At 37.8% G+C, this 26,253-nt stretch overlaps 1 protein-coding gene and 1 long non-coding RNA gene across 6 annotated transcripts in view; one reads left to right on the forward strand and one right to left on the reverse strand.

Annotated features, from left to right (window-relative positions):
* The window catches only part of LOC122241948, a 38,808-nt gene extending 29,548 nt beyond the window's left edge, over positions 1 to 9,260 (forward strand). For both annotated transcript variants that reach the window (XR_006222045.1, XR_006222046.1), the window contains exon 4: positions 9,042 to 9,260. This is a non-coding gene — a long non-coding RNA (uncharacterized LOC122241948). The remainder of the gene's footprint in view (positions 1 to 9,041) is intronic.
* The window catches only part of KCNAB1 (potassium voltage-gated channel subfamily A regulatory beta subunit 1), a 386,948-nt gene that overhangs the window by 45,357 nt on the left and 315,338 nt on the right, over positions 1 to 26,253 (reverse strand). For all 4 annotated transcript variants that reach the window (XM_007086274.2, XM_007086275.3, XM_042998491.1 and 1 more), the window contains exon 8: positions 16,171 to 16,257. In XM_007086274.2, the coding sequence (XP_007086336.1) occupies positions 16,171 to 16,257 (87 nt within the window). The remainder of the gene's footprint in view (positions 1 to 16,170; positions 16,258 to 26,253) is intronic.

Genomic DNA, 26,253 nt, shown 5'->3' on the forward strand with positions numbered 1-26,253 from the left:
TTCCAAAACAAAAACAAAACAAACAAACAAAAAACAGAAGAGGAAGGAAAACTTCCAAATTCATCCTATGAGGCCAGTAATTACTCTGATACCAAAACCAGATAAAGACACACAAAAAGAGAACTATAGGCCAGTAACTCTAATGAACATAGATGCAAAAATCCTCCACAAAATACCAGTAAACCAAATCCACCAATACATTAAAAAAAATCATTTACTATGATCAAGTGGGATTTATTCCCGGGTTGCAGGAGTGGTTTAGTATTTGTAAATCAATCAGCATGATACATCATGTCAATAAGAGAAAGGATAAGGGGCGCCTGGGTGGCTCAGTTGGTTAAGCATCTGACTTCAGCTCAGGTCACGATCTCATGGTCCGTGAGTTCGAGCCCCGCGTCGGGCTCTGGGCTGATGGCTCAGAGCCTGGAGCCTGCTTCCCATTCTGTGTCTCCCTCTCTCTCTGCCCCTCCCCCGTTCATGCTCTGTCTCTCTCTGTCTCAAAAATAAATAAACGTTAAAAAAAATATTAAAAAAAAATAAGAGAAAAGATAAGATCCATATGATCATTTCAATAGGTGAAGAAAAAGCATTTGACAAAGTACAACAAAGTAGGTTTAGAGGGAACATACCTCAACATAATTAAAGGCCATATATGAAAAACCTACAGCAAACATCTCGATGCAGAAAAACAGAGCCTTTCCCCTAAAGTCAGGAACAAGACAAAGATGTCCACTCTCACTACCTTTATTCATCATAGTACTGGAAGTCCTAGCCACACCAGTCAGATAACAAAAAAGAAATAAAAGGCATCCAAATCAGTATGAAGAAGTAAAAATTTCACTATTGGCAGATGACATGATACTATATATAGAAAACCTGAAAGACTCCACCAAAGAGCTGCTAGAACTGATAAATTCAGTAAAGCCACAGGATACAAAACCAATGTAGAGAAATGTTGCATTTCTTTTTTTTTCCTTAATTTTTTTTTTTTTTTTTTTTAGAGTGAGCAGGGGAGGGGCAGAGAGAGAGGGAGACATAGAATCTGAAGCAGACTCCAGGCTCTGACCTCTTAGCACAGAGTCTGATGCGGGGCTAGAACCATGAACTGTGAGGTCATAACCTGAGCCAAAGTAGGACGCTTAACTGACGAGCCACCCAGGTGCCCCGAAATTGGTTGCATTCCTACACACCAAAAATGAAGCAGCAAAAAGAGAAATTAAGAAAACAATCCCATTTACAACTGCACCCAAAATAATAAGATTCGTAGGAATAAACCTAACCAAAGAGGTAAAAGACCTGTACTCTGGAAACTAAAATACTGAGAAAAGAAATTGCACAGAACACCAAGAAATGGAAAGATGTTCCATGCTCACAGATTGGAAGAAAAAATATTGTTAAAATGTCTATGCTACCCAAAGCCATGTACACTTTTAGTGCAATCCCTATAAAAATATCAACAGCATTTTTCACAGAACTAGAACAAACAATCCTAAAATTTGTATGGGAACACCAAAGACCCTGAATAGCCAAAGCAATCTGGAAAAAGAAAAGCAAAGCTGGAGGCATCACAGTTCTGGACTTCAAGTTATATTACAAAACTGTAGTAATCAAGACAGCGTGGTACAAGACGGTGTGGTACAAAAATAGATATATACATCAATGGAACACAATAGAAAATCCAGAAATAAACCCACAATTATATGGTCAATTAATCTTCAACAAATCAGGAAAAAATATTCAATGGGAAAAAGACAGTCTCTTCAACAAATGTATTGGGAGAACTGGACAGCGATGTGCACAAGAATGAAACTGGACCACATTCTTAATCCATACACAAAAATAAATTCAAAATGGACTAAAGACCTAAATGTGAAATCTGAAACCATAAAAGTCCCAGAAGAGAACACAGGCAGTAACTTCTTTGGCAAGGGAAACAGAAACAAAAATAAACTATTGGGACTGTATCAAAATACAAAGCTTCTGCACAGTGAAGGAAACAATCAACAAAACTAAAAGGCAACCTATGGAACAGGAGAAGATATTTGCAAATGACATATCCAATAAGAGGATAGTATCCAAAATATATAAAGAACTTATAAAACTCACCATCACAGGGGTGCCTGGGTGGCTCTGCCAGTTAAGCCTCCAACTCTTGATTTCTGCTCAGGTCATGGTCTCATGTCATGAGATCAAACACTGCAATGGGCTCCGTGCTGCATGTGGAACTTGCTTAAGGTTCTCTCCCTTTGCCCCTCTCCCACTCATGCTCGCACTCTCTCTCTCTCTCTCTCTCAAAATAAAACTCAGCATCCCAAAAACAATTAATCCAATTAAAAAATGGACAGAAGACATGAATAGACATTTCTCCAAAGTAGACATCCAGATGGCCACCAGACACATGAAAAAATGCTCATCATCACTTATCATCAGGGAAGGCAAATCAAAACCACAATAAGATATCACCTCACACCTGTCAGAATGGTTAAACAATGTAAGAAACAACAAGTGTTGGTGAGGATGTGGAGAAAAAGGAACTCTCATGCACTGTTGGTGGGAATGCAAACTGGTGCAGCCACTTAGGAAAACAGTACGGAGGTTTCTCGAAAATTTAAAAATAGAACTTGAAAAAATAAACACCCAATATTATTCTCCTATATTTACCAAATTGTGCTGTGATCCCACAATTGCACTACTGGGCATTGACCCAAAGAATACAAAAAAACTAATTCAAAGGGATACATACATCCTTATGTTCATAGCAGCATTGTTGGCAATAGCCAAAATATGGAAGCAGCCCAAGTGTCCATTGATGAATGGATAAAGATGTGGGATGTGGGATGTGGTGTGTGTGTGTGTGTGTGTGTGTGTGTGTGTGTGTGTGCGAGCGAAATAGAATATTACTCAGCCATAAAAAATAATGAAATCTTGTCATTTGCAATGAAATGGATGGAGCTAGAGTATAATGCTAAAGTGAAATAAGTCAGAAAAAGCCAAATACCATATGATTTCACTTATATGTGTAATTTAAGAAACAAAACAAGTGAACAAAGGTAAAAAAAAAAAAAAAAGAGAGAGAGAGACAAATCAAGAAACAGATTCTTAACTATAGAGAACTGATGGTTACCATGGGTGAAATAGGTGATGGGGATTAAAATAAAAACTTTAAAAATAATAACTAGTATATTGAACATCTATATGTACTATCTACAATGCTTTATAATTATTATAATATTCAATCTGCACTAACACATATTAAGGTGTTCATCTTCATTTCGAGTTAGAGATTAGGACACACAGAAGGAGAAATTCAAATTAACTTTCTTAAAGCACATGGTTTGTAAGAGTTACTGTCAGGACATAGAACTATCTATCCATTTTCAGAGTCCTTGCATTGTTCAGTATACCATGTTGACTTATGATCTATTTCAATGCTCTTTTTCAATGTTATATGTACAAGAGGCTTTGGTCTTAAAATCTTGACTGTATCAAAAGTTGTAATAGGATGTAATACTACCAGAACTGATAAAATGATTTGGATTTTGTTGATGTAGTAGAAAAAATGTTAGTTTTAATTTTGAAATAAAACATGAATTTGAAAAAAATCATGGATCCACTTCCCTTTCAAAAATAAAAACAAAAACAACTAAATCCTATAAAGGACATTTTAGGAATGATGAATATGGCTTGCATATTAAATAACAGTGGTGTATCCATGTACAAGTTTTTTTTTTCAATATATGAAATTTATTGTCAAATTGGTTTCCATACAACACCCAGTGCTCATCCCAAAAGGTGCCCTCCTCAATACCCATCACCCACCCTCCCCTCCCTCCCACCCCCCATCAACCCTCAGTTTGTTCTCAGTTTTTAAGTCTCTTATGCTTTGGTTCTCTCCCACTCTAACCTCTTTTTTTTTTTTTTCCCCTCCCCTCCCCCATGGGTTTCTGTTAAGTTTCTCAGGATCCACATAAGAGTGAAACCATATGGTATCTGTCTTTCTCTGTATGGCTTATTTCACTTAGCATCACATTCTCCAGTTCCATCCACGTTGCTACAAAAGGCCATATTTCATTCTTTCTCATTGCCACGTAGTACTCCATTGTGTATATAAGCCACAGTTTCTTTATCCATTCATCAGTTGATGGACAGTTAGGCTCTTTCCATAATTAGGCTATTGTTGAGAGTGCTGCTATAAACATTGGGGTACAAGTGCCCCTATGCATCCATGTACAAGTTAATAATTGTGTAACGGTTATATAGAAGAATGCCTTGTTCTCAGGAGATAGAAGAAAGTATTTATGGGCAAATGTCACAATGACAGCAGGAGAGGGCAAAATAGAGGCAAAACACAGCACAATTTGGTAAATATAGGAGAATAATATTAGGTGTTTATTTTTTCAACGTTTCTGTAGGTTTTTAAGTTCTCAAAATAAAACATTGAGGGAAGGAAAAACAGGGACCCAGCTCTTGCTCATTTCCTCTGCAAATATACAAATAAAGATTTGGCATCTCTCTTTGAAATTTCTTTTCAATCCTGTCTTGGTGCCTGGCTCAAACTTCAGTTATTACACCTTGTTATGCACCTATATTCCTAACACTGTAAATATATGTAACAGCAATAACAACCTCAAAATATTTGTACAGGGCATTAAAATTTACAAAACATCTCCTCTTATACTACTTCATGTTATCTTCACAACAATCTTAGAAATAGCTAGGCAAGGTAATGTTTTTATTCTTGCCATTTTCCGGGTGAAAAACCGAGAAGCAGAAAGTCTGAGCAACTCAGTCAAATTCACACACCCAAGACTAGCACCGTCTTCCTCTGATTGCAGACCCTGTAGTTTTTCACAACACATATTAAGCACCCCAAGGGGGAAGTGGGTTAACAATGGCATTTATTTTCTCATTGCTTCATTTTTTTTTCCCCAGAAAGAGACTTACGTGTGTTTGTTTATCCCCACTATCTGAGAATTCCAGATTAGCAATGACAGAGGTGGCTCTGCTCACCCTAGTGAATCAGCATGCTGGGAAACCCTAAGTGAGATGCTGCAAAGTGACAGGCTGCTAACATCCCCAGCCCCACCTGCCTGGGCTAGGGTGTTGGATAATGTGTCTCCAATTCCTACCCGTGTCACTGCAGATCAGCTGCAGCACAATAAGAAATTTACCGAGATTAATTCCCCTGAGACTGAGTTGACATCCCCTCAGAATATGGCGGTAATTCTTGTCACAACTCCAGGGAAATGACAAAGCACACAGAAGGAAGTTCACATGAGTCACAGACCCACAGCTTCAGAATACTAAGTGGCTCCGTCTCCACCTGACAGCTGGGGTGAGCAGAAGCCATCTCTGTTCGTTCGTGTTCTCTCACTCTCTCTTTTTCTTGACTGAGAACAACTTAAGAAAAAAAGAAAACCAAAAAACCATCCTTTCTGAGCTTGGTGAGGGCCACAGATTTGTGGCGAGGAAGTACCATAGGCCCCAGACACATGGCCCACATTTCCTCTTTTGTATCTTACTGGTAGGGGTTACGTCTCTTCTGCCTTCACTGTTGACTTCAGATGTGAAGAGAGGGAAAGGAGGGGGAGACAATAGAGGGAGTAGCTAAATTGCATAGAATATAAGCATATTCTTCTCCAGCATCTTCCATTCTAACCAGGACATTATGAAATGAGGTTGGGAATCTTCAACATCCAAAGAGAGCACAAGATACAGTACTAGATGATTACAAATTGTTTGGAACATAATTTTCTTTAAAGCCAGCTCATCACATTTTTTCTGCAGCCTTGGCAATCTTAATTTCTTAGTATGCTCTAGTAAAGGTAGTTTTAGGAAAGCTCCTGTCCTTTCTATGGAACCCAGTTGGAACAAGATAATTTGTTAGCCACGGCTCTGACGCCTATCAGAGTGATCCACCTTCAGGACTTCTGGGGCCTCCGTTAACTCTGGACAGGTTTTCAATGGCCCTAGAAGGCTGCACATCTGAAGCAGCATGTCACCTACTAAGAGTGGTGAAGTCTGTAATGTGCCTTTGCTATGTTACTTAAGATCAGTTCTGCTCAAGAGAGCAAGAGAAATAAGGAGGGATAAATGAAACCATGTAGAGAAACAAGTAGCTTGTGAGACACAGGAAGAATTCACATAATGTATATGGTATGACTAAGTGGATTAGTAACCTCTGAGTCATGGCAGAGACATAGACAAAGTAGGAAACGTGTGTGCTGAGCAGAGAGGTGGAAGGATGGAAAAATGTGATGTTCACAATGCATGTAGTATGCACATGACACCCAACGTTCAAGATATACTAAATATACATGAAATATACGAGGATTCAAATAAGGTCTTAAATCAGCCCCGTTTGGTGATCCCCTTCTGGCTTCAAAAATCCTGTGCACAAGAAATGCAGAGTCCACAGCTGTACGTCAGGCTACAGCTATCAGGTGAGCTACAGCTAACGGCCAGGTGAATTTGTCCCTGAGAGCAAGAAAGCAAGTGTATGATTGACCCAGGCACCTCCTGTCTACTGAGCTGTCTTGCCCAAATCTCAAATATGATCATTATAATACACCCTCATAGGGAAGGACACTGTGGCATAGAGAGAGGACAGGCCATATGACCACTGCGTGCCGTAGGATTTAGATAGTTGGGTCCCTCTACCTGCTTATACTCAATCCTAATTGTTTCAATTGCCCCATCTCTCCCCTCTTGCTTCTCACTATGCTTTTTACTTGATTTAATAAACCATGTGATGCATGCATCTTAATTGGTTGGGTGAGCCTTTCTGTTTTGGGACCTTCAGGATTGCCTGGTGGTGGACTTGGAGGCTACTAATGCATCAAGGTCACTTCCCACATGACAAATTCACAGCAGGACCACACACACAATAACAACACAACAAAAGACACAGCTTTAACTTTTTAAGTAATTACCATGTACTAAGCAACATTCTAAGCATTTTGTATATATCATTCCAAAAAATCCTAATTACCCTATAAAGGAGATATTAATACTTAAATTTTATAGATAAGGAAACTAAGGAAAAGAGAGTTGTGTCTAAAATGACACAACTAGGAAGAAATGGAAAGATGATCAAAATTAGGGTCTTATTCCAAAGTTATGTCCTTCCCATTTTGTAGGAGGCCAAGCTATTCCCCCCCGCCCCCCCTCCCATATCCTTCTTAGACTTCCCTTGGACACCTTATCTACCCCTCATACTTTCTTTTCTTTTTTTTTTTTGATGAAATTTATTGTCAAATTGGTTTCCATACAACAGCCAGTGCTCATCCCAACAGGTGCCCTCCTCAATACCCATCACCAACCCTCCCCGCCCTCCCACCCCCCATCAGCCCTCAGTTTGCTCTCAGTTTTTAAGAGTCTCTTATGTTTTGGCTCCCTCCTTCTCTAACCTTTTTTTTTTTTTTCCTTCCCCTCCCCCATGGTCTTCTGTTAAGTTTCTCAGGATCCACATAAGAGTGAAAACATATGGTGTCTGTCTTTCTATCCTCCTCCCAGGATTTATTTTTTCTTCATACTATGATCACCATCTATTGTAACTCAATTAGTAACTTATTGCCTGTCTCCCCCACAAGAATGTAATTTCTATAGAGGCAGGATGTTTGCCTAATTTATTAACTTCTGCTTCTTCTAGTGCATGAAAAGTGCTAGTCAATGAATATCAACTGAATAAGTAAATCCTGTTACTGACTTTTTTCTAGATATATTTTTGAAAATAAAATCACAGTCTCAAGATTACCTTTTGACTGAATATATTAACCCCAGAAAACCTATGATTACATTAACTGTAAAGGGCATGGAGCATTTCAGAACAAAACTCCAGGGAGAAACAACGGGCTAGAAGAAAATTCCATTGCCAACTCTGTATGTTAATTTCTACGTGGCCTCCCTGAAGACCCTAGTTGTTTCTGCAGCCTGGCCACCTTTATGTGATTTTCATCACATTATAATTTCAGGGCCTTGGACTTCTCCTATGGTTACCTCTGAGAAGGAATCCAGAAAAAGTGGATTTTTATACGTATGTAAATTATATGGGACATTCTAGAAAAGGGGCTTATGCTTGCTTGCTCTCCTATACCTACATTATTAACTCATTCAGAAGTCACTGTCTGTGTTGTCTCCATTTCCAGGTAAGGACACTGAGCCTCAGTGGGGCTGTAAATTGCCCTGGGTATACACTCTAACAAGTGGTGAGGCCAGAAGCTGTGTTCCCCATCTAATGTCCTGCAGTCCACTTTGCAGAAATACTGTCCTAATAGGAAGGAGGAGTACAGTGAGAAGAAACATGAGATTTTCTAAAAAGCCATACCAGAGACTGAAAGAACCCACGTGAACCCATCCAGCTCTAATGCTGTTTCTTAGAATGAATGAAATAAATTTCTCTTTTTATTAGGGGTGCCTGGGTGGCTCAGTCAGTTAAGTGTCCAACTTCAGCTCAGGTCATGATCTCGTGGTTCACGAGTTCAAGCCCTGCATCAGGCTCTGTGCTGACAGCTCAGAGCCTGGAGCCTGCTTCAGATTCTGTGTCTTCCTCTCTCTCTGCCCCTCCCTCACTCATGCTCGCTCTCTCTCTCTCTCTCTCTCTCTCAAAAATAAATGAACATTAAAAAGATTTTTAAACAATTTCTTTTTTTATTAAATGTATTGTTTTATAAAGGATAAAACATCAGCTGAATAGGTCTAAGGTAGCAGTCCAATTTTTGGTGAATTTGTAGTTAAAATGGAAATAAAACTGATTTAGTAAAATTGGAACACTTTTTTTTCCCGCCATAGAGTTGGTAGGGTTTGGCTCATCTTCTTGGATACGAAAATAATTTTCTCCAAATCACTATCTTGAAAACTCAGCTGTCCCAACCTTTCAAACCAAAATGTTAAACTGATCTGATTGGCACGCAAGGCTCTCAGGAGCATCCTGGTCAGGGGTCATAAATGAAATGCATTAGATAATTTTAATTTGATATAGTAATCCTCAGGAGCAACTGAACTGCCAAAGAATCACCTTCCATTCATTTCTGCTCATTTAGGTATCAATCAGATTTCTAGAGAAAGACCTGGCATCTGGATGTGGCTGCTGTTGCTGATGAGGAAAAATGGAAAGTAAGAGTGTCCTGGGGATGTTTACCAGCAATCTGTCCTTAGCATCATCCTGAAATGTTGAACCAGATCAGACACCAGAATGCTTATAGATGTTAGGAAACCAAAATAGGTTTTAAGTAGAGAAAAATAAAGTTGGATCTATTTAACTTTAGAGCTTCACTCATTCATCTTCAAACACTTGTTCACTTATTCATCCAATCGTTTATCCATTCATCCATCCATCCATCCATCCATCCATCCATCCATTCATCCATTCATCCATCCATCCATCCATCCATCCATCCATCCACACAGTAAATATTTATTGAGCTCCTACTCTGTGTCTTGTGCTCTGCTAGCCTGGAAATAGAGTTTATAGAACTGTGTGGTCAAATTTAGTTCTCAGCAGCCACATGTGGCTACTAAACATGTGAAATGTGGCTGACCCAAATTAAGACATGCCGTAAAAGTGAAAAACACAACAGATTTCAAAGGCTTAGTGTGAAAGAAAAATCTCATTAAAAATTTTTGTATTGATTGCATGTTGAGACGATGATTTTACATATTGGGTTAAATTTTTTAATTTTTTAAATGTGTATCTATTTTTGAGAGAGAGAGTGTGAGCAGTGGAGGTGCAGAGACACAGAATCTGAAACGGGCTCCAGGCTTTGAACTGTCAGCACAGAGCCCAACGTGGGGCTCAAACTCACAAACTGTAAGATCATGACCTGAGCTGAAGTTGGACACTTGAACTGACTGAGTCGCCCAGGTGCCCCATGTTGGGTTAAATTTAAAATATATATTTATTTATTTGTTTACTGGGGCACCTGGGTGGCTCAATCAGTTAAGCATCTGACTCTTGATTTTGGCTCAGGTCATGATCTCATTCATGGTTCATGAGATCAGGCTCTGTGTCAGGCTCTGTACTGACAATGTGGAGCCTGCTTTGGATTCTCTCTCTCTCTCCCTCTCTGCTCCTCCCCTGTGCACATGCTCTCTCTCTCTCCCTTAAAATAAATAAACGTTTTTATTTTATTTTATTCATTTTTAAAATATATTTATTGTCAAGCTGTCTAACAAACAGTGTCTATAGTATGCTCTTGGTTTTGGGGGTAGACTCCCGTGATTAAATAAACACTTTTAAAAAATAAAATTAAAAATACATATATATGTATTTTTTAAAGATTTTATTTTACTATTTTTTAAAACTATGTATTTAGCTTCTTTCTTTTTTTTAATTTTATTTTAGAGAGAGAGAGTGTGAGCAGAGGGGAGGGACAGAGGGAAAGAGAGAGAAAATCTTAAGTAGGCTCCAAGCTCAGCTCAGAACCCAGTGCAGGGCTCAGTTCTATGACCCTGGGGTCATGATCTGACCTGAAATCAAGTCAGTCACTCAACCAACTGAGCCACCCAGCACCCCTAAAGATTTTATTTTATTTTATTTTTATTTTATTTTTTTTCCAATGTATGAAATTTATTGTCAAATTGGTTTCCATACAACACCCAGTGCTCATCCCAAAAGGTGCCCTCCTCAGTACCCATCACCCATTTTCCCCTCCCTCCCACCCCCCATCAACCCTCAGTTTGTTCTCAGTTTTTAAGACTCTCTTATGCTAAAGATTTTATTTTTAAGTAATCTCTGCACCCAACATGGGGCTTAAACTCACAACCCTGAAATCAAGAGTCACATGCTCTATCAACTAAGCCAGCCAGGTGCCCCTAAAATATATTTCTATAATTATTCTTGTCTGTTGTTTTTTTTTTTTAACTTTTGAATGTAGCTAACAGAAAATTCGAAATATATGTGTGGGTTACATAATATTTCGATTGGACAGCGCTGCTAGTGACTATTTGCAGAAGATTTCTTCCTGCTATTATTACGGTTTGGAGGAAAGATTGAGAGAGTGTCTTTCCGGGAAGATAATAAAATACAAAGGCAGAAGAGATGATCCGTTGTGCTTAGATGATATTTCTAGGTTTTATGTCATTAAATTTTTGTTCTGAAAACTGTGCTTTGGATAGGAATTATCTAGGAATTGAAGAACATGTAGAAAATTTGGGATGCTGCAATACTTGCTACTTTCTGGTATTTTCTGAGCTGTAACTGGACATCCTAGAAACCTGAATATCCATGGATTCCTGCTTGCCTATGGCGACACTAAATAAAATGGCTTAGAAGGAAGTAAATACTTATGGAATGGTTTGTTTGACGTGATGATACTGTGGGGACTAAGTGAAGCTAACATTGATCTTGCCTCTCTTATGTAAAAAAGATATCCTGTGTTGTTTATGTCTGCATTAACCCGCTAGCAGGAAAAAAAATAAATAATTTGAACTGTAATTAGGTTGGGAGTAACATCTAATGACTAAGGGAGTCTGTGAGATTAACTAGTTTTGGCAAAAAGTTCTAAATAAAAGTTAGAGCTCAATTCCAAATGTTTTTTAAATTAAAATATGATTTAATTTAAAAATCATCATATTCTCTCAGATCAACAAATTAATGGGATTTCCTCTTTCCTTTTTAAAAAGCTATGTATACAAAAAGGGGTCCTCTCTCTCTTCTGTTATTCACAAGTAGTACATGGTTTGTAGACTCCTCTCCTGCCCTCAGTCATATTCAATCACTTCCTCCCTGGAGCAATGAGAAGAATATAGAGAGACAAATTAGCCTAGCACTTGGGAATGACAGAAAGCCAAACCAAAAAACTCCTAGTGTAGGCCCTCAGACACACAAATGCTCTGTGTCTATCCCTGTCTAGCATGACTCATGTTGGAATGAGCTTTCTTTTGTCTAATAAGCTCAAGAGAAGGTTTTTTTTTTTTAATTAAAAAAAAATTTTTTTAACATTTATTTATTTTTGAGACAGAGAGAGACAGAGCATGAACAGGGGAGGGGCAGAGAGAGAGGGAGACACAGAATCTGAAACAAGCTCCAGGCTCTGAGCTGTCAGCACAGAGCCCGACGCGGGGCTCGAACTCACAGACCGCGAGATCGTGACCTGAGCCAAAGTCGGCTGCTTAACCGACTGAGCCACCCAGGCGCCCTTCGAGAGAAGGTTTTGAAATACATGCAATACATGCTGGGATTTATGGAAATGAGAGAATTAAGAATATGAGTGGCACCGAGCACAAGGAACTGTCAGGGACTCTACTGGTAAGAACACAGCAGCATAAAGAAAGAAGAAATGGGATGTGGGGCTGATTTTTTCTGGGACTGGAACACATGCCATCGATGCCAGATATCGTAGCAGAGACAGATGGCATGGCAGATGCTGTGAAAGAAAAATGACTTACTACTAGGTGAACCAGAAAAAATAAACAAGAAGGACAGAGGAAAAAGTCCACAAGTTCCCCTCTGTTGTCAGCAACATCTTCCCATGGCTATAAAATATAATCGCATCCCATAGGGTTGCAGATTGCAAAGTAAGTGTCTTACTACTTTCTCCACTGATTGCACATTTGGAATTTACAGCTATTCTTTTGAGAGGATTCACTTTCTGTCTATTGGTTTTTCAAGGAAGAAGCGAAGACAACAACAAATTGGATATATGATGCCTACATATTATGAAGAAGATGCTACTGCTAACCTTTCTTGGCTCAGTTGGTTGCTGTGTGATATGTAGAACCCGGATGAAACTCGTCTTGGTTTATTCTAGAAATGTTCCCAATTAACATCCTTTCAAGGTGCAAATCAAAGGGGTTGGCATTTTAATAAATTTTTTAAAAACATGTCTTAGAAAGCTGGGCTGGGCTCTTTCATTACGTCCTTGGGGTTTAAAACAGGTGCCTATAAAAATCTTGTTAGCATGTGTTGTGGCCCCATGGAGTTGATAGGAATGGTTGAAACCAATAAAAATGATTTTCAAATGCTAAGGGTCTAATATGAGATACCCAGACACACACATACAGCACAGTGCCAACATACGTAGATTTAATATAGGAAAATTCATCAATAGGCACTTGGCAACCACTGTTGCATCACTTATATTAGACAGGAATGGAAGCAATCAAGCCTAAAATCACCAATCTGAGTTGCTGAAATAAGGACAACTGTGTGAATGATATTAAGGATTTTCTGGCCATTACAAAAAAAAAAAAAAAAAAAAAAGGGCTGGGTACTGGCAGGTATCCAATGACGGTTTTGTCATTATATTTGCAGAAGAAATTGAATGATTAAAAGACTATAGAGTAACGTTGGCTAACAAAGAACTACTGTGGGGCCTTTAAGGGTAATTTTGATTATATATAACATTTACTTTCTGTAGTGTTTTTAGAAACACTAATAGCTCTCTAAGGTAGACCCCATCGTATACGTATAACTTTCACTCACATACACACTTGTGACTTTATAAAATCATTGCAAAAATGAATCTTAATAACATGGAAGCCAGAAATAGGTTAGACACCTCCCCCCCCACCCCCCCGTTTTTAGGGGAGCAAATGCACCCAAGGCCTCCTGGCAATCCCTATTTCTCATTTTCTTCTTATTTCCTATTTCTTCTTCCGTTGGCCGGATCAGCCCTGTCCTCTGCTACAGTAAAGTAGAAGACACTACATGCTGAGAATGGGTTTCCAAAGACTAGTATCAAACTGGCATTTCCATCAGGCCGACCTTGGAACAAGTAAGCGTACCAAGTTTGAGGATACACATTTTCTGAAAGCCAGGGAGAAATTATAGGGAAGCTCTTTCAATCTGGAACAAGTCCTACTTGAGGAATTTCTGTGGTACATTCCTACTAAATCCTCCTAGAGAAATAAGCCTCAGAGCCTGAGGGACCAGCTAAGAATGGATCCCTTCTTGGGGGAGCGTGGGGAGAGCTGACTACATTCCAGCATCAAGTGGTTGATGGCTGCAGGGCTACAAAATTCCATGTTCCTTGACCTAATCATCAACAAATGCAAATTTCTATGGTCTGACATCCTTCCTTAGACTTCTGAACTTGGACATTGACTCTTGATAAAATGGTTGACAAAATATTCTGCTCTGTGGAATTTTCTATGAGAAACTCAGGGAAAATTAAAATGTTCTCTGATTCTAGCAAAGGCCGGACAATGTTGTAATCACAAATTCTACGGGGTAGCAATCTTGTGTGTTTAATGTTAACACTCTGAAGCTCCCTTCTAATAAATTTCAACACGTAATCAGTGTTCATACTGCAGACACCATTATCATATTGGTATCACATAGCTTAGATCCTAATTGAGAACTTCTCCCTTCTAGAGGTATATAATGCAAATTATAATGTTTTCTGCTTGAGAGACTCCCGCATTCTATCTCTACAATTAGACATGAGGGTGGGGCGGGGGCAAAATGGGAAAAAAAAAAAAACCTGAAAAATCCTATACGTGATGTAATTTAATTGCAAAGGACTCTTTCCCAAGGAGGAAGACAATGCCACAAGCACTTAAAATGGGAAGCAATTTCAGTTTTTCACAGTTCCCACTAAATAGTATTTTATTTGACACTTTTGTTCATCAGATAGTTTTAGTGTTCTCTTTTTATGTGTCATTGGGAAGAGGGTGACATCATGTTATCCTTGCAATGAGAACTTCTTACACTAATAAGATGTTTATGATTGCTTTAAAACCTCTTTTTTGCTTTGATAAAAATATGTATTTCTAGATTATTTCCAGAGATAGTTCTTTTTTTTAAAATGTTTATTTTTGAGAGAGAGAGAGAGAGAGTGTGTGTGTGTGTGTGTGTGTGTGTGTGTGTGTATTGGGGTGGGGGGGGGAGGGACAGAGAGATAAAGACACAGAATCAAAGTAGGCTCCAGGCTCTGAGCTGTCAGCACAAAGCCCGACAGGGGCTCAAACCCACAAACCGTGAGTTGAAGTGACCTGAGCTGAGCTGCGCTGAAGTTGGACTCTTAACTGACTGAGCCACCCAGGCATTTATGAATTTCTAACACTGCTATTGCTTTATAATAAACTGATTTTCTCAGAATTAAAAAAGCAGAAAACTCTAGGAGAAAATTAGACGTATAAATATTTATATTTTAACATTTCTCTGTAGTTGCACAAGAGATAAACGGCAAGGAAAATAATTTCCATGATATTTTTTTGTCAGAAATGCAACCTACCAAAAAACTCAGATATACTTTCATATCTACAATCATTTGGAACCTCTGTAACTTCTATAACCCTATAGCAAGAATAAACCTTTATAGAACCTGATTTATTCCAAGACCCTGGACTACTTTTTGAATCATCAAGGGCAAATTTATCATCAGTGTAATTTTTTGTTGATTACTATATTCTAAGTCCTTGAAACTGTGTAAATGTATGTCATATTGTAAACCTCAAATGACTTTTTGCCCTTTTCCCCCCGAAAATCTTTGTTCTCATTCACCTCAGGTAAGTCTAATCCATGCCTCCAAATCTCAATTAACTAGGACATCGTTATTAATTTGTCCTCCCAAACTATTTTCTTCCTCATTCATCTTAGGTAAGCTCCATAAATAAATGCAAATTGAAGAAAATTTAGTTTTAGGAACATTTTCTAAGTTTCCTTGGGGAGATGCCTATTGTCTTAAATTAGTTGTAACAGGAAGGCGATAAAATGTTGTAGCTCCTTGAGAATCAAAACCCAAATTGCAATGAAGAGCCTCATTTTGAAGTAGTCATTCTTATAAAACCTCTGCTCATGGCACCACTGAGCACTTGTTACCACAGATTGGAAGCTAATCAGACCCAGTCATTACAAAAGAGAAAGATCATCGAGGGACTTCCTCCAAAATAATGATGGCTGGGTTATAAACTCCCCTTCCAATTAATTTTATTGGTTTAGTTGATGAAATAGCAGAAGGGAAATGAACCTGGAAAAAGTGAGCACTGTACCCGGCAGGAGCCACAACCCCAATGCCTGGGACTGCGTACAAAATGAATGAAAATGCAGGACGCAGAGCTTTGCTTTGAGGGTAAATACTGAGGCCAAAAGGCATCCCCTGGAAAGGTTTTAATTTTCCATATGCAATCAACTAAGTCTGAATAGATTTCATTTCCTGCCGTTAGTGAAAGAAGTCGTCAAGCTAGAATCAATAACTCAAGAGTCACTTATCAAATTTTGTCACTCACCTTCCATGGGGGTGTTACTGTCTGGTCGATTTGCAAAGACTACATCCACATACTCGAGCTGCAGCCTCTGGAGGGAGCCCTTCAATCCTGGGAACAGAGGCAGGAAAAATCCAAAAAATGTTAAGTGTAATAAGCACTATTAGAAGTAGTTGAAGTTTGGTTTCCTTTAAAAAATTTACTTAAAAAAAAAAAAGCACTGGGGCACCTGGATGGCTCAGTCTGTTGAGCATCTGACTCTTGATTTCAGCTCAGGTCATGATCTCACAGTTTGTTAGATCAAGCCCCACGTCGGGCTCTGCACTGACAGCATGGAGCTTGCTTGGGATTCTCTCTCTCCCTCTCTCTCTGCCCCTTCCCTGCTCGTGTGCCTGCTCCCTCTCTCCTCTCTCTTTCAGCATAAAAAAATAAACTTAAAAAAAAAGCACTGAATTAATTTCAAAAAGACATGGGATACAATGAGGTATTAATTGGCCCCTAGAACCTTTAAAGAATATATTGGGGCACCTGGGTGGCTCAGTTGGCTAAGTGTCCGACTCTTGATTTCTGCTCAGGTCATAATGTCACAGTTTGTGGGCTAGAGCCCGGCATCAGGCTCTCTGCTGATAGACTGGAGCTTGCTTGAGATTCTCTCTCCCTCTCTCTTTGCCCCTCCCCTGCTCATGTGCACGCTCTCTTGCAAAATAAACAAACATTTAGAACAGATACATAGATAGAGATAAAGAAATATATCTCAAAGGCTGACTTTGTCCTTAACAAAGAAGAGTCTTATAACTTTCTCAGTAACTTCAGTACTCCTACCCCACCAGAAAAAAACATACTCAGTAATGATCTTTCATAGTGACTCATCTGTGGCAGTATCTAGAAGCAAAGTTTAGAATAAAAAGTAGCCTAAGAGTTTAACTTCTTGAAAAGTGGGATGGGATACATTTATTGCACATCAAAAACATTAAAATGGTATAAATAAGAAATAAGTGACTGCCAAATCCATCTTAATGTACACATGGGTTGTGACAGGAATAAAAGGGTTGGCAAATGAAGGTTTTGCTCAACATTTTACTAAGTGGAACAAAGCTTGAAGAACGTTAAATACAGCTGAGCTCTACCATTTCTATTATTCCCTTTCTTTGGGGAAGAAACAAAAACACAAGAAGCTATAAAGACTTAGGGCATATAAAGGAGAGAGTGAGAGCTTAAAAAAAATCTGGAACCAATAATCTAAGTTCCAACCTAGCCATTTGGTTACATTCCTGTGACTATGCAGAAAAAAAATTATTTAAATTCAGTAAAATTAATACTTCCCTGAAATAGAATGCATTGTATATAATATTATGCAACCAAAAGGAGGACAGTTCAAGAATCATTTTATCTCATTTCCATGAGGCACAGCATTTCCTTATCAGCCTATTTAATTCCTCAGGAAGACCGGTGGTTTTTCTCTTTTTATTATAGGCATAAAATTAATTGCATGTTAAATGAGGCTCTTATACATTTAAATTTGGCTCATTTAAATTTGATTTTTCAAACTGGTTTACCAGCCAGCCGCAATTACTTTTCTGACAGGAAAATGAAGTTGTTGGATATAGTTCTGGATATATTTTTCATTCATTGAGAAAGGATTGTCTGTGTTGATGGTTTCTTAAAAGAAGGATTGATGAAGAGATTAAGGCAGACAGGTGTTATAAGTTCCAATGCCTGCTCTCAAAAAACTGCAGTGACTTTCAGGCCCAGAGGGTCACCAGCTCTCTCAAGGGGCAGCTTGAAATAAAATCTACCTTAAAAAGCACTATGGGGGGCGCCTGGGTGGCGCAGTCGGTTAAGCGTCCGACTTCAGCCAGGTCACGATCTCGCGGTCCGTGAGTTCGAGCCCCGCGTCAGGCTCTGGGCTGATGGCTCGGAGCCTGGAGCCTGTTTCCGATTCTGTGTCTCCCTCTCTCTCTGCCCCTCCCCCGTTCATGCTCTGTCTCTCTCTGTCCCAAAAATAAATAAAAAAAAAACGTTGGGAAAAAGCACTATGGTATAAGCCACTTTTTAGAAGCAATTATACATATGGAGGAAGTAAGGGAGGACAGGAAAACCAAGTGAACAAATAATAGAGTATCACAGGTTGGAAAGGTTGGAAATCTGTGCTCTAGCATGCTGCGTGATTCAACTTGGGTTATTTGACCTTTTTTTTTTTTTTTGGTGAGGGAAGGGGGGTGACTCAGGTCTCTAATCTGCCTCGGAGATAACAATACTTACTACCTTCAGGATCACTGCTCCAGAGAGCAAATAAAACCAGCCGTCAAGCACTTTGTTAGCGTAACAGTCTGTAGAAATGTGTTGATTATCGCAGTGGTGCTCACATCTGGAAAGGTTCAGAATCAGAGGTGCCAAAGACTAAATGCTAAAGATTTTCAGTGGACCTCCTGGTTCTGGAGGGAGGCATTTAGTGACAGTTCTGGCCCATGCTTGGCCCTGGAAACAAGTGTCCTCCTTTCTGATAATGGCTCTATCCCTCAGTGTCTCTTCTAAACAGCTCAATGTGGGCAGAGGAACTAGGAGAAAAAGCTACGGCTGGCTTGGCCACTTTGCAGTGCCATGTGATTGGCTGCGACTTGAGTCATTTACTCTCCCATGCCCTAAGCATGTGCTAAATCCCAATTTGATCCTCAAACTGTGCTGGGCTCTGGAGGTGTAAAGATGCGTGGACACTGTATTTATTTCCAAAGAGCAAGCAGTGCATAGTGAGAGCATCTGTTGGCAGAGGTTCATTGGTCAGGGTAATAACGTGTACCCACTAATAACGGCATGCACTTGATATGAAGGTCAGTCTCATTGTATTTGGTCATTCCTCACCTCTCAATTCTTTCTCTGGAAGGCATTTCTTTTTCCTTGATATATAGGCTGAGATTCAAGTGTATTCATGTAAGAATAAAAGAAATAATGTGCTGCATCACGTCAGTGATCCACCTGAACTCCCACTCTGACTTTGAAGTGAAGTAGGAGGAGATTGTGTCTTTCAGAGATCCTGTCTCCTAACTTCGAAAATGTCAATCATATAAAGTCTTGAAATCCACCGTGTACATTTTTGGGTTTTACTGTCTGTGAGATGGAGAGTCATTGGTAAGGGGCTGGGACATGAGGAAATAGGAGTTAAGCAGGGGAAATGACATTATCAGATCTCCATTTGAGCTGGTCACGGGCCTGCTGAGGACGATCTGTCGGAGGCAAGGGTGAAAGCAGGGAGGGAGGCCAGTGAGCAGGTCACCAAATCGGTAAGAAGTGTACAAATTCTGGACAAGTTGCGGAAGTAGCAATAAGAGGACTTTCTGTTGTGCTGGATACAGAGTGTGGAGGTCAAAGAATCAAGGATGACTCTTAGCTTTTTGGCCTGAAAAGTGACGTGACTGTTAGTAAGATGGGGAAGTCAGGGAGAGCAGGTTGGTGGGAGCCGTGGTCTGAGCCACTTAAGTCTGGGCAGCACATCAGTCAAGCACATGGAGCTCTTGGCAGCTGGATGGACCAGCCTGGCAACCAGAGGCCAGGTCTATGTGCAGGTGAGGCACGGGGTTTGGGATCCAGGGTACTCATTCAGGCTGGCCTGAATGACCTTGCTGATGTCGCTTAGCCTCTTTGGGCCTTTGGTTTCCTCATCTGTCCAAAGACAAAATAGAGTTAAACGACCTTTCTGCTTTAATGCTTCATGTGACTACAAACCAAATCAGGCACTCCTGTCCTTTCCTGTTCGGATGCTCTAATCTTGTAGAAATAAACTACAGCAACATAAAGACACGCTCAACAAATGTCTCCTTGAAAGCTATTTAGGGTTTATCTCTAATAAGCAAATAGTCATGTTCCAGCTGCACTTAGGAAATGTTTGTTGAGCACTGGCTTGGGGCCAGGTATTGTTTTAAGTTTAAGTAGACGTGCAAAAATACGTTAACCTTGGCTGCCGAGGAACATCCGGGCAGCTAATCACAACTTAAGGGAGATAAGTGCACCAGTGCAGTGAATGCATTTGCTGAAGGCACTTTTGACTTTAGTCTGTCCCTCAGCACCAACCCAGTGTCTGTGGGAGCAAATGTAGGAGAAGCAGGAGAAAAGCTCCCTGTCCTGGAGATGTCTACAAGTTAACTGGCAATTCCTCAAAAGTCCACAGGATAGTAAGTTATGTTATATAAAGAAAATAGCTTTCAAGTGAGAAAAGAAATCTAAGTTCATTTTCCTTTAGGTTCTGCAGATTAACAGGAACTCTATGGTTCATAAGGTAAACTTTAATTCGATTTAAGCCTATTTCACAGGCATCTAAAGAAATATGCCCATTCCAGATGTTAAGCAGACTGGCATGGCCAGACATGGATCAGATGTTCGGTGTTGCCCGTTGAACTGTGTAGAAACAAGGAAATCCATAGTTAGGAGATTCTTCAAGGGTTCTACTTGAATATGCTGTGTCCACCCACTTGCTTTCCTTTCTAGCTTGAAAAACAAATGTTGCCTTCAACGATGGCCACTCTTTCCCTATATAATTTTCCACCTTCTCGGCAGACCTCTCAGTCATAATTTAAGACATGTCTGTTTATTTTTATAAGGATTGTGCTGTATTAGAATAATCCATGTGGCTGCACCTCGCATTATGAAACATGGTTATCCTGAGTGGGTGATTTCAGTTTAGTATGAACATGGAACACTGGGAAGGAATTTGTGGTGAATCCATCAAGAAATTTAATCTTTAATTGAAAAAGTCATAAGTTATCTTTTTAAAATAAAAGTTCAGATAACTGGGTTTAACATTTGCCATTCATTAAAAAGTTTTAAGCAGTACTTTCGCAGATTATTTTCCTCTTCTACTCCGAAAATAACGACAGTGGGTTTGTGTTTTGAATCATATAACAAAACTGTCATTCATCTGGAGGACAAACATACACTAAGACATAACCTTTGCCTGTAAAAGTATACAGTTTATGTAATCTTACCATTTGGCTTACCACACTATCATATTTTTTCATATAAGATACTAAGAAAATTTGATCTGCTAAATTTTAATCCTGGCAAAAATTGGGGCTTCAAGAGTGTTTGTGGAATGGCTGAATGAATAGAATTTCAAAGCTTAATAAGACCTTGGGATTCTAAATGGCTGTAATAAACCTATTAGTTAAATTTCTACCTTCTTCTTGTGAATCCAAGAAGCATGTTGTTCCTAATTGGATTTAAGTGAAGGACCTTGAGCTCACTGAAACGGTCTTTCATATGAATTTTTTAAAAACTGCATTATGTACGAGACAAGCTCATTTTATATACTCTGTAAACCAGCTCAGGTGGCCAAAGTCACCCAGCATTCAAGTGGCCTGAATTGTACATGAATTGAACTTCTGTCTTGTCTTCTAAGAACACTTAAAAATATATATATATTATATATATTAAAAATAATATATTATATATATTAAAAATAATATATTATATATAATATATAATTTATTGTCAGTAATATATAATATATATAAATTATATAAATATATAAGTATATAAATATTTATATAAATATATATATTATAAAAATATTTATATATAAATTTATAAATTTATAAATAAATATATAAATATATATCAATTATATATATATAATTCATTGTCAAGTTAGCTAATAAACAACATATACAGTGTGCTCTTGGCTTTGGGAGTAGATTCCCATGATTTATCGCTTACATACAACACTCAGTGCTCATCCCAACAAGTGTTCTCCTCAATGCCCATCACCCATTTTCCCCTCCCCTCTGCACCACCCCCCATCAACCCTCAGTTTGTTCTCTGTATTTAAGAGTCTCTTAGGTTTTGCCTTCCTCTCTGTTTGAAAGTATTTTTTCCCCCTTCCCTTCCCCATGGTCTTCTGTTAAGTTTCTCAAATTCCACATATGAGTGAAAACATACAGTATCTGTTTTTTTCTAACTGACTTGTTTCACTTAGCATAATACTCTCCAGTTCCATCCACATTGCTGCAAATGGCAAGATTTCATTCTTTCTCATTGTCACACAATATTCCATTGTATATATAAACCACATCTTCTTTATCCATTCATCAGTTGATGGACATTTGGGCTCAAAGAACACTTTTTAAATTTAATGTGCATATGAATCTCCAATGTTCAATAAAGTCACTTTCATCACAAAACAAATACCAATGAAATCCATGGATAATGATTTGTAAACCTCTTCAAATTTTATTTGAGGCCTAGGAATCTAATGTCCACTCCCCCCCCCCCTTTTTTTTTTCTGCAAAATTCACTCAATTCCCTGATATCAGCCTGCCTAGAAATATCCTTTCAGCTGACTCTTTTGGACTCATGAACATCTTTGTCTTAGGCTGAAACTATGACCTGCAAAATAAACAGTAACAACATACTAATAAATAATCCCAATTCTTTCTCAGTCTCAAAAGTTTGAAATGTGTTAAAGTTTGAATCTGGGTCATTTTGAATTTTCAGCTGAACTGGTTTATCCATCCTGAGAGATTAGTTCCTAAGAGAATTCCTGACTTCTTTAAAGGGACAGAGAATTTAAGGTATTTCTGTTACGTTGTCTGGGGCTTGCAGAAAACTGATTTAAAAAAGAGAATTTTGAAATTATGAACACACTGGTAAATACCAAAGCAATGGAGATGCAGTAAAAAGCACAGCAGCTTCCTCCATTCTTTCTTTCCTTGATTTTATATTCTCGTTGATTGCCATCCTGTACCATTTTCTGAATCTCTTTTTTAATCGATTTGAATTAGATTAAAAAGAAAAGAGAAACAAGAACTCTCCAGGCAGCACACTGCTGCCTTGTTTTTCCGCTTAGTACAACAAGCTTACACGAGTTATTTCTCTTTGGGAGGGGGCAGTTATTTCTTATGGACAGGTTTCACGGTAGATGACTCAAGTCACGGGGGCAAGACTAGAGCAGGAATAGTTAACAGTTTTAAGAGGCAGGCTGGATTTTACTTTGCAAGGTCAAAGTGGGCATTGCGGCCTGAGAAGGGATTTAGTTTGGTTTAGGAATGTGAAAGCTTTTTCTAGTGCTAGAATGTGCTTATTCCTTGTGGCAGCCTTAGAACGTTACTTGGTAAAGGGGGCCCTTAACCATGGTATGAAGATTAACAGTGGCACTGTTAAGAATGATGACGTAATGACAAAAATAACATTTATTAAGTGCTTATTATGTGATGGATATTGTGCTCGATGTGAATTCTCTAAAATCAGTTTCTGTATAGTAATGTTGTAAAGTAGGAATATTTATAGCCCTTTGTATAATCAAGAAGATGGAGGCTTAGTAAGGTTGAATAACTTGCACAAAGTCCCCTAGCTCCTAAATGACATAGTTGAAACTTGAACCACTGTTTGTCTGGTTTCAAAGCCCAATGCTTAGAAATATATTAAAAATTAGTTAGTGAGAAGTACCAAACTCATACAAACACTTTGCAAGTGTCATACAAACACTTTGGAAACAACTGAATGATATATTTATTACTGTTAACAAATTTATATATAACTTATAATTATATACATAATAATTATAAATTATATATATTAACTATATACACATGTAATTAATATATAAATTATACATATTAATTATATATGTTATTTATATAATATATCAATTTATATATAATTTATATAAATATATAGATTATAAATTTATTTTATGTAATTTTATATAAATATATAATTTTATATAAATATATTATATATAAATATGTGGATTATATATAAATTATAAATATATAAAAATTCGTATATATATAAATTGGTATGCATATAAATGTATATATGTTATTATTATTATTATTATTATTATTATTATTATTATATAAATAGATTCTCCAAGATCTGGCTTCAAAAACTTTCTATTTTAGTCAATTTTTAATTTTTTAATTTTTATATTTTTAAAGTAATCTCTATATCCAGTGTGGAGCTCTAACTCATAACGCTGAGATCAGGAGGGACATACTCTACCGAATGAGCCAGCCAGTCGCTCCAAAAGTCTTCTTTTTAAATTAAATGACTGAATACCAAAACTATTTTTTTTCCCCTAGTGGAAGTCTAAGATCTTTCCAAGTAGTTCTCTTTACACATTAATAAAGAACTCCAGTTTCTAAATTGGGATGAATGTCTTCACATTAGATATTATTCTTCAGATTAGGTTCATGGGGACGGAAAAAACTTTATAATGAAATGAGAGCCTGGAAGAAAATATTTGCAACATATGTAACTGACAGAAGTGAATATTATTAATATACAAAAAGCTCCTAAAAATAAGATCAAGACAAACAACTCAAAAGAAAAATAGCTTAAGAATACGAAAAGTTAATTCTCAGAGAAAGCACAAAATTATAAAAAGTAGCTCAAATTCATTAATAAATAAATGTATAACTAAACAAATAAATCAAATGAACTCATCCATCGGATTGGTATATTCCTTTTTAGAAAATAATTTAAAATACGCATTCTTCTTTGACCTAATAATGCTGTCTCCAGTATTGATCACATTTACATGAGGACAGCCATTTGTATGATATTTTGTAACACTAAAACCAAGAAATAACCTGCAAATCATGTGTACATGTGCATGTGTACGTGGGTGTGTATGTGTCTAAAATGTATTTTAATTATAGAAAAAAGTAAACTTTTGGTTAATATGTATAGCTTGATTCCACTGGTTTCATACCTATGTTTTTGTATTTATAAGTAAGTGTGGATAGATAGATAGATAGATAGATAGATAGATCAATTTAACTGTGGGAATAAGTTGGGAAGGACAGGTACCAGACTGTCACACTGTGAGATAAGATGAGGTAAGCAAAAGGAGGACTTCTTTATTATTTTTAAAATGGTGAGATTAGAGAGTATTTCATGTTTTTATTGACTTTGGCATTTCATAAATGAAACTAATTATCAAAAGAAGAAAAATCATCTGTCTTAATAATTAATCAGGAGCCTAAAGTTATAAAAATCTTGTATTTATACAGCCCCATCTAACATCTTTCTCTTATTGCAAAAGGTAGAAGTGTAACATTTTTTGTAATACATAGACAAACAAGAAATACATAAAAATTCCTCACAATTCTTATAGTCTTCCCAATGAAGTAGAGTAGTACTCTACTACATAAGAGTTCTAGAAGACTGTACTATTTCCTGTTCATTTCCAGGCTCTACAAAGTTTTTAGTACAATTACAAAAGCAATGCCTCTCTGAATCAGTTACAAATCCCATTACAAATGCACTGAAAATAATAAAGTATCTAGGAATAAAGTTAACTAAGGAGGTAAAGACCTATGCTCCAAAAACCATCATACACTGATGAGAAAAACTGAAGATGACACAAACAAATGTAAACATACTGCATACTCAGTAATTGGGAGAAAATTTTGTTAAAATGTCCACACCACCAAAGCAATCTATACATTAATGCAATCCCTACCAAAATACCAACTGCATTTTTCACAGAACTAGAACAAATAATCCTAAAGCTCGTATGGACCCACTGAAGATCCTGAATAGCCAAAGTCGTCTTGAAAGAGAAGGACAAACTGGAGGTATCACGATCCCAGATTTCAAGATATACTACAAAGCTGTAGTAATCAAAACAGTATGGTACTGATACAAAAATAGACATGGATATCAATAGAACAGAATAGAGAGCCCAGAAATAATTCCATGAATATATGGTCAATTAATCTATGACCAAGGAGGCAAGAATACGCAATGGAAAAAAGATAGTCTCTTAGACAAATGTCCAGTTTGGGAAAACTGGACAGCTACATATGAAGGAACGAAATTGGACTTTCTTACACAATAACAAACTCAAAATGAATTAAAGACCTAAATGTGAGCCCTGAAACTATAAAATGCTTAGAAGAACACGTAGGCAGTAATCAGTAATCTCTTTGACATCAGCCACAGAAACATTTTTCTATAGATGTCACCTTTGACAAAGGAAACAAAAGCAAAAATAAACTATTAGGACCACCCCAAAATAAAAAGCTTTTGCACAGCGAAAAAACCGCCAACAAAACAAAAGGCAACTCTCTAGATGGGAGGAGATATTTGCAAATGATATATCCAATAAGG

This window comes from Panthera tigris, chromosome C2, assembly GCF_018350195.1.
Source record: "Panthera tigris isolate Pti1 chromosome C2, P.tigris_Pti1_mat1.1, whole genome shotgun sequence".
Classification (NCBI taxonomy): Eukaryota; Metazoa; Chordata; class Mammalia; order Carnivora; family Felidae; genus Panthera; species Panthera tigris.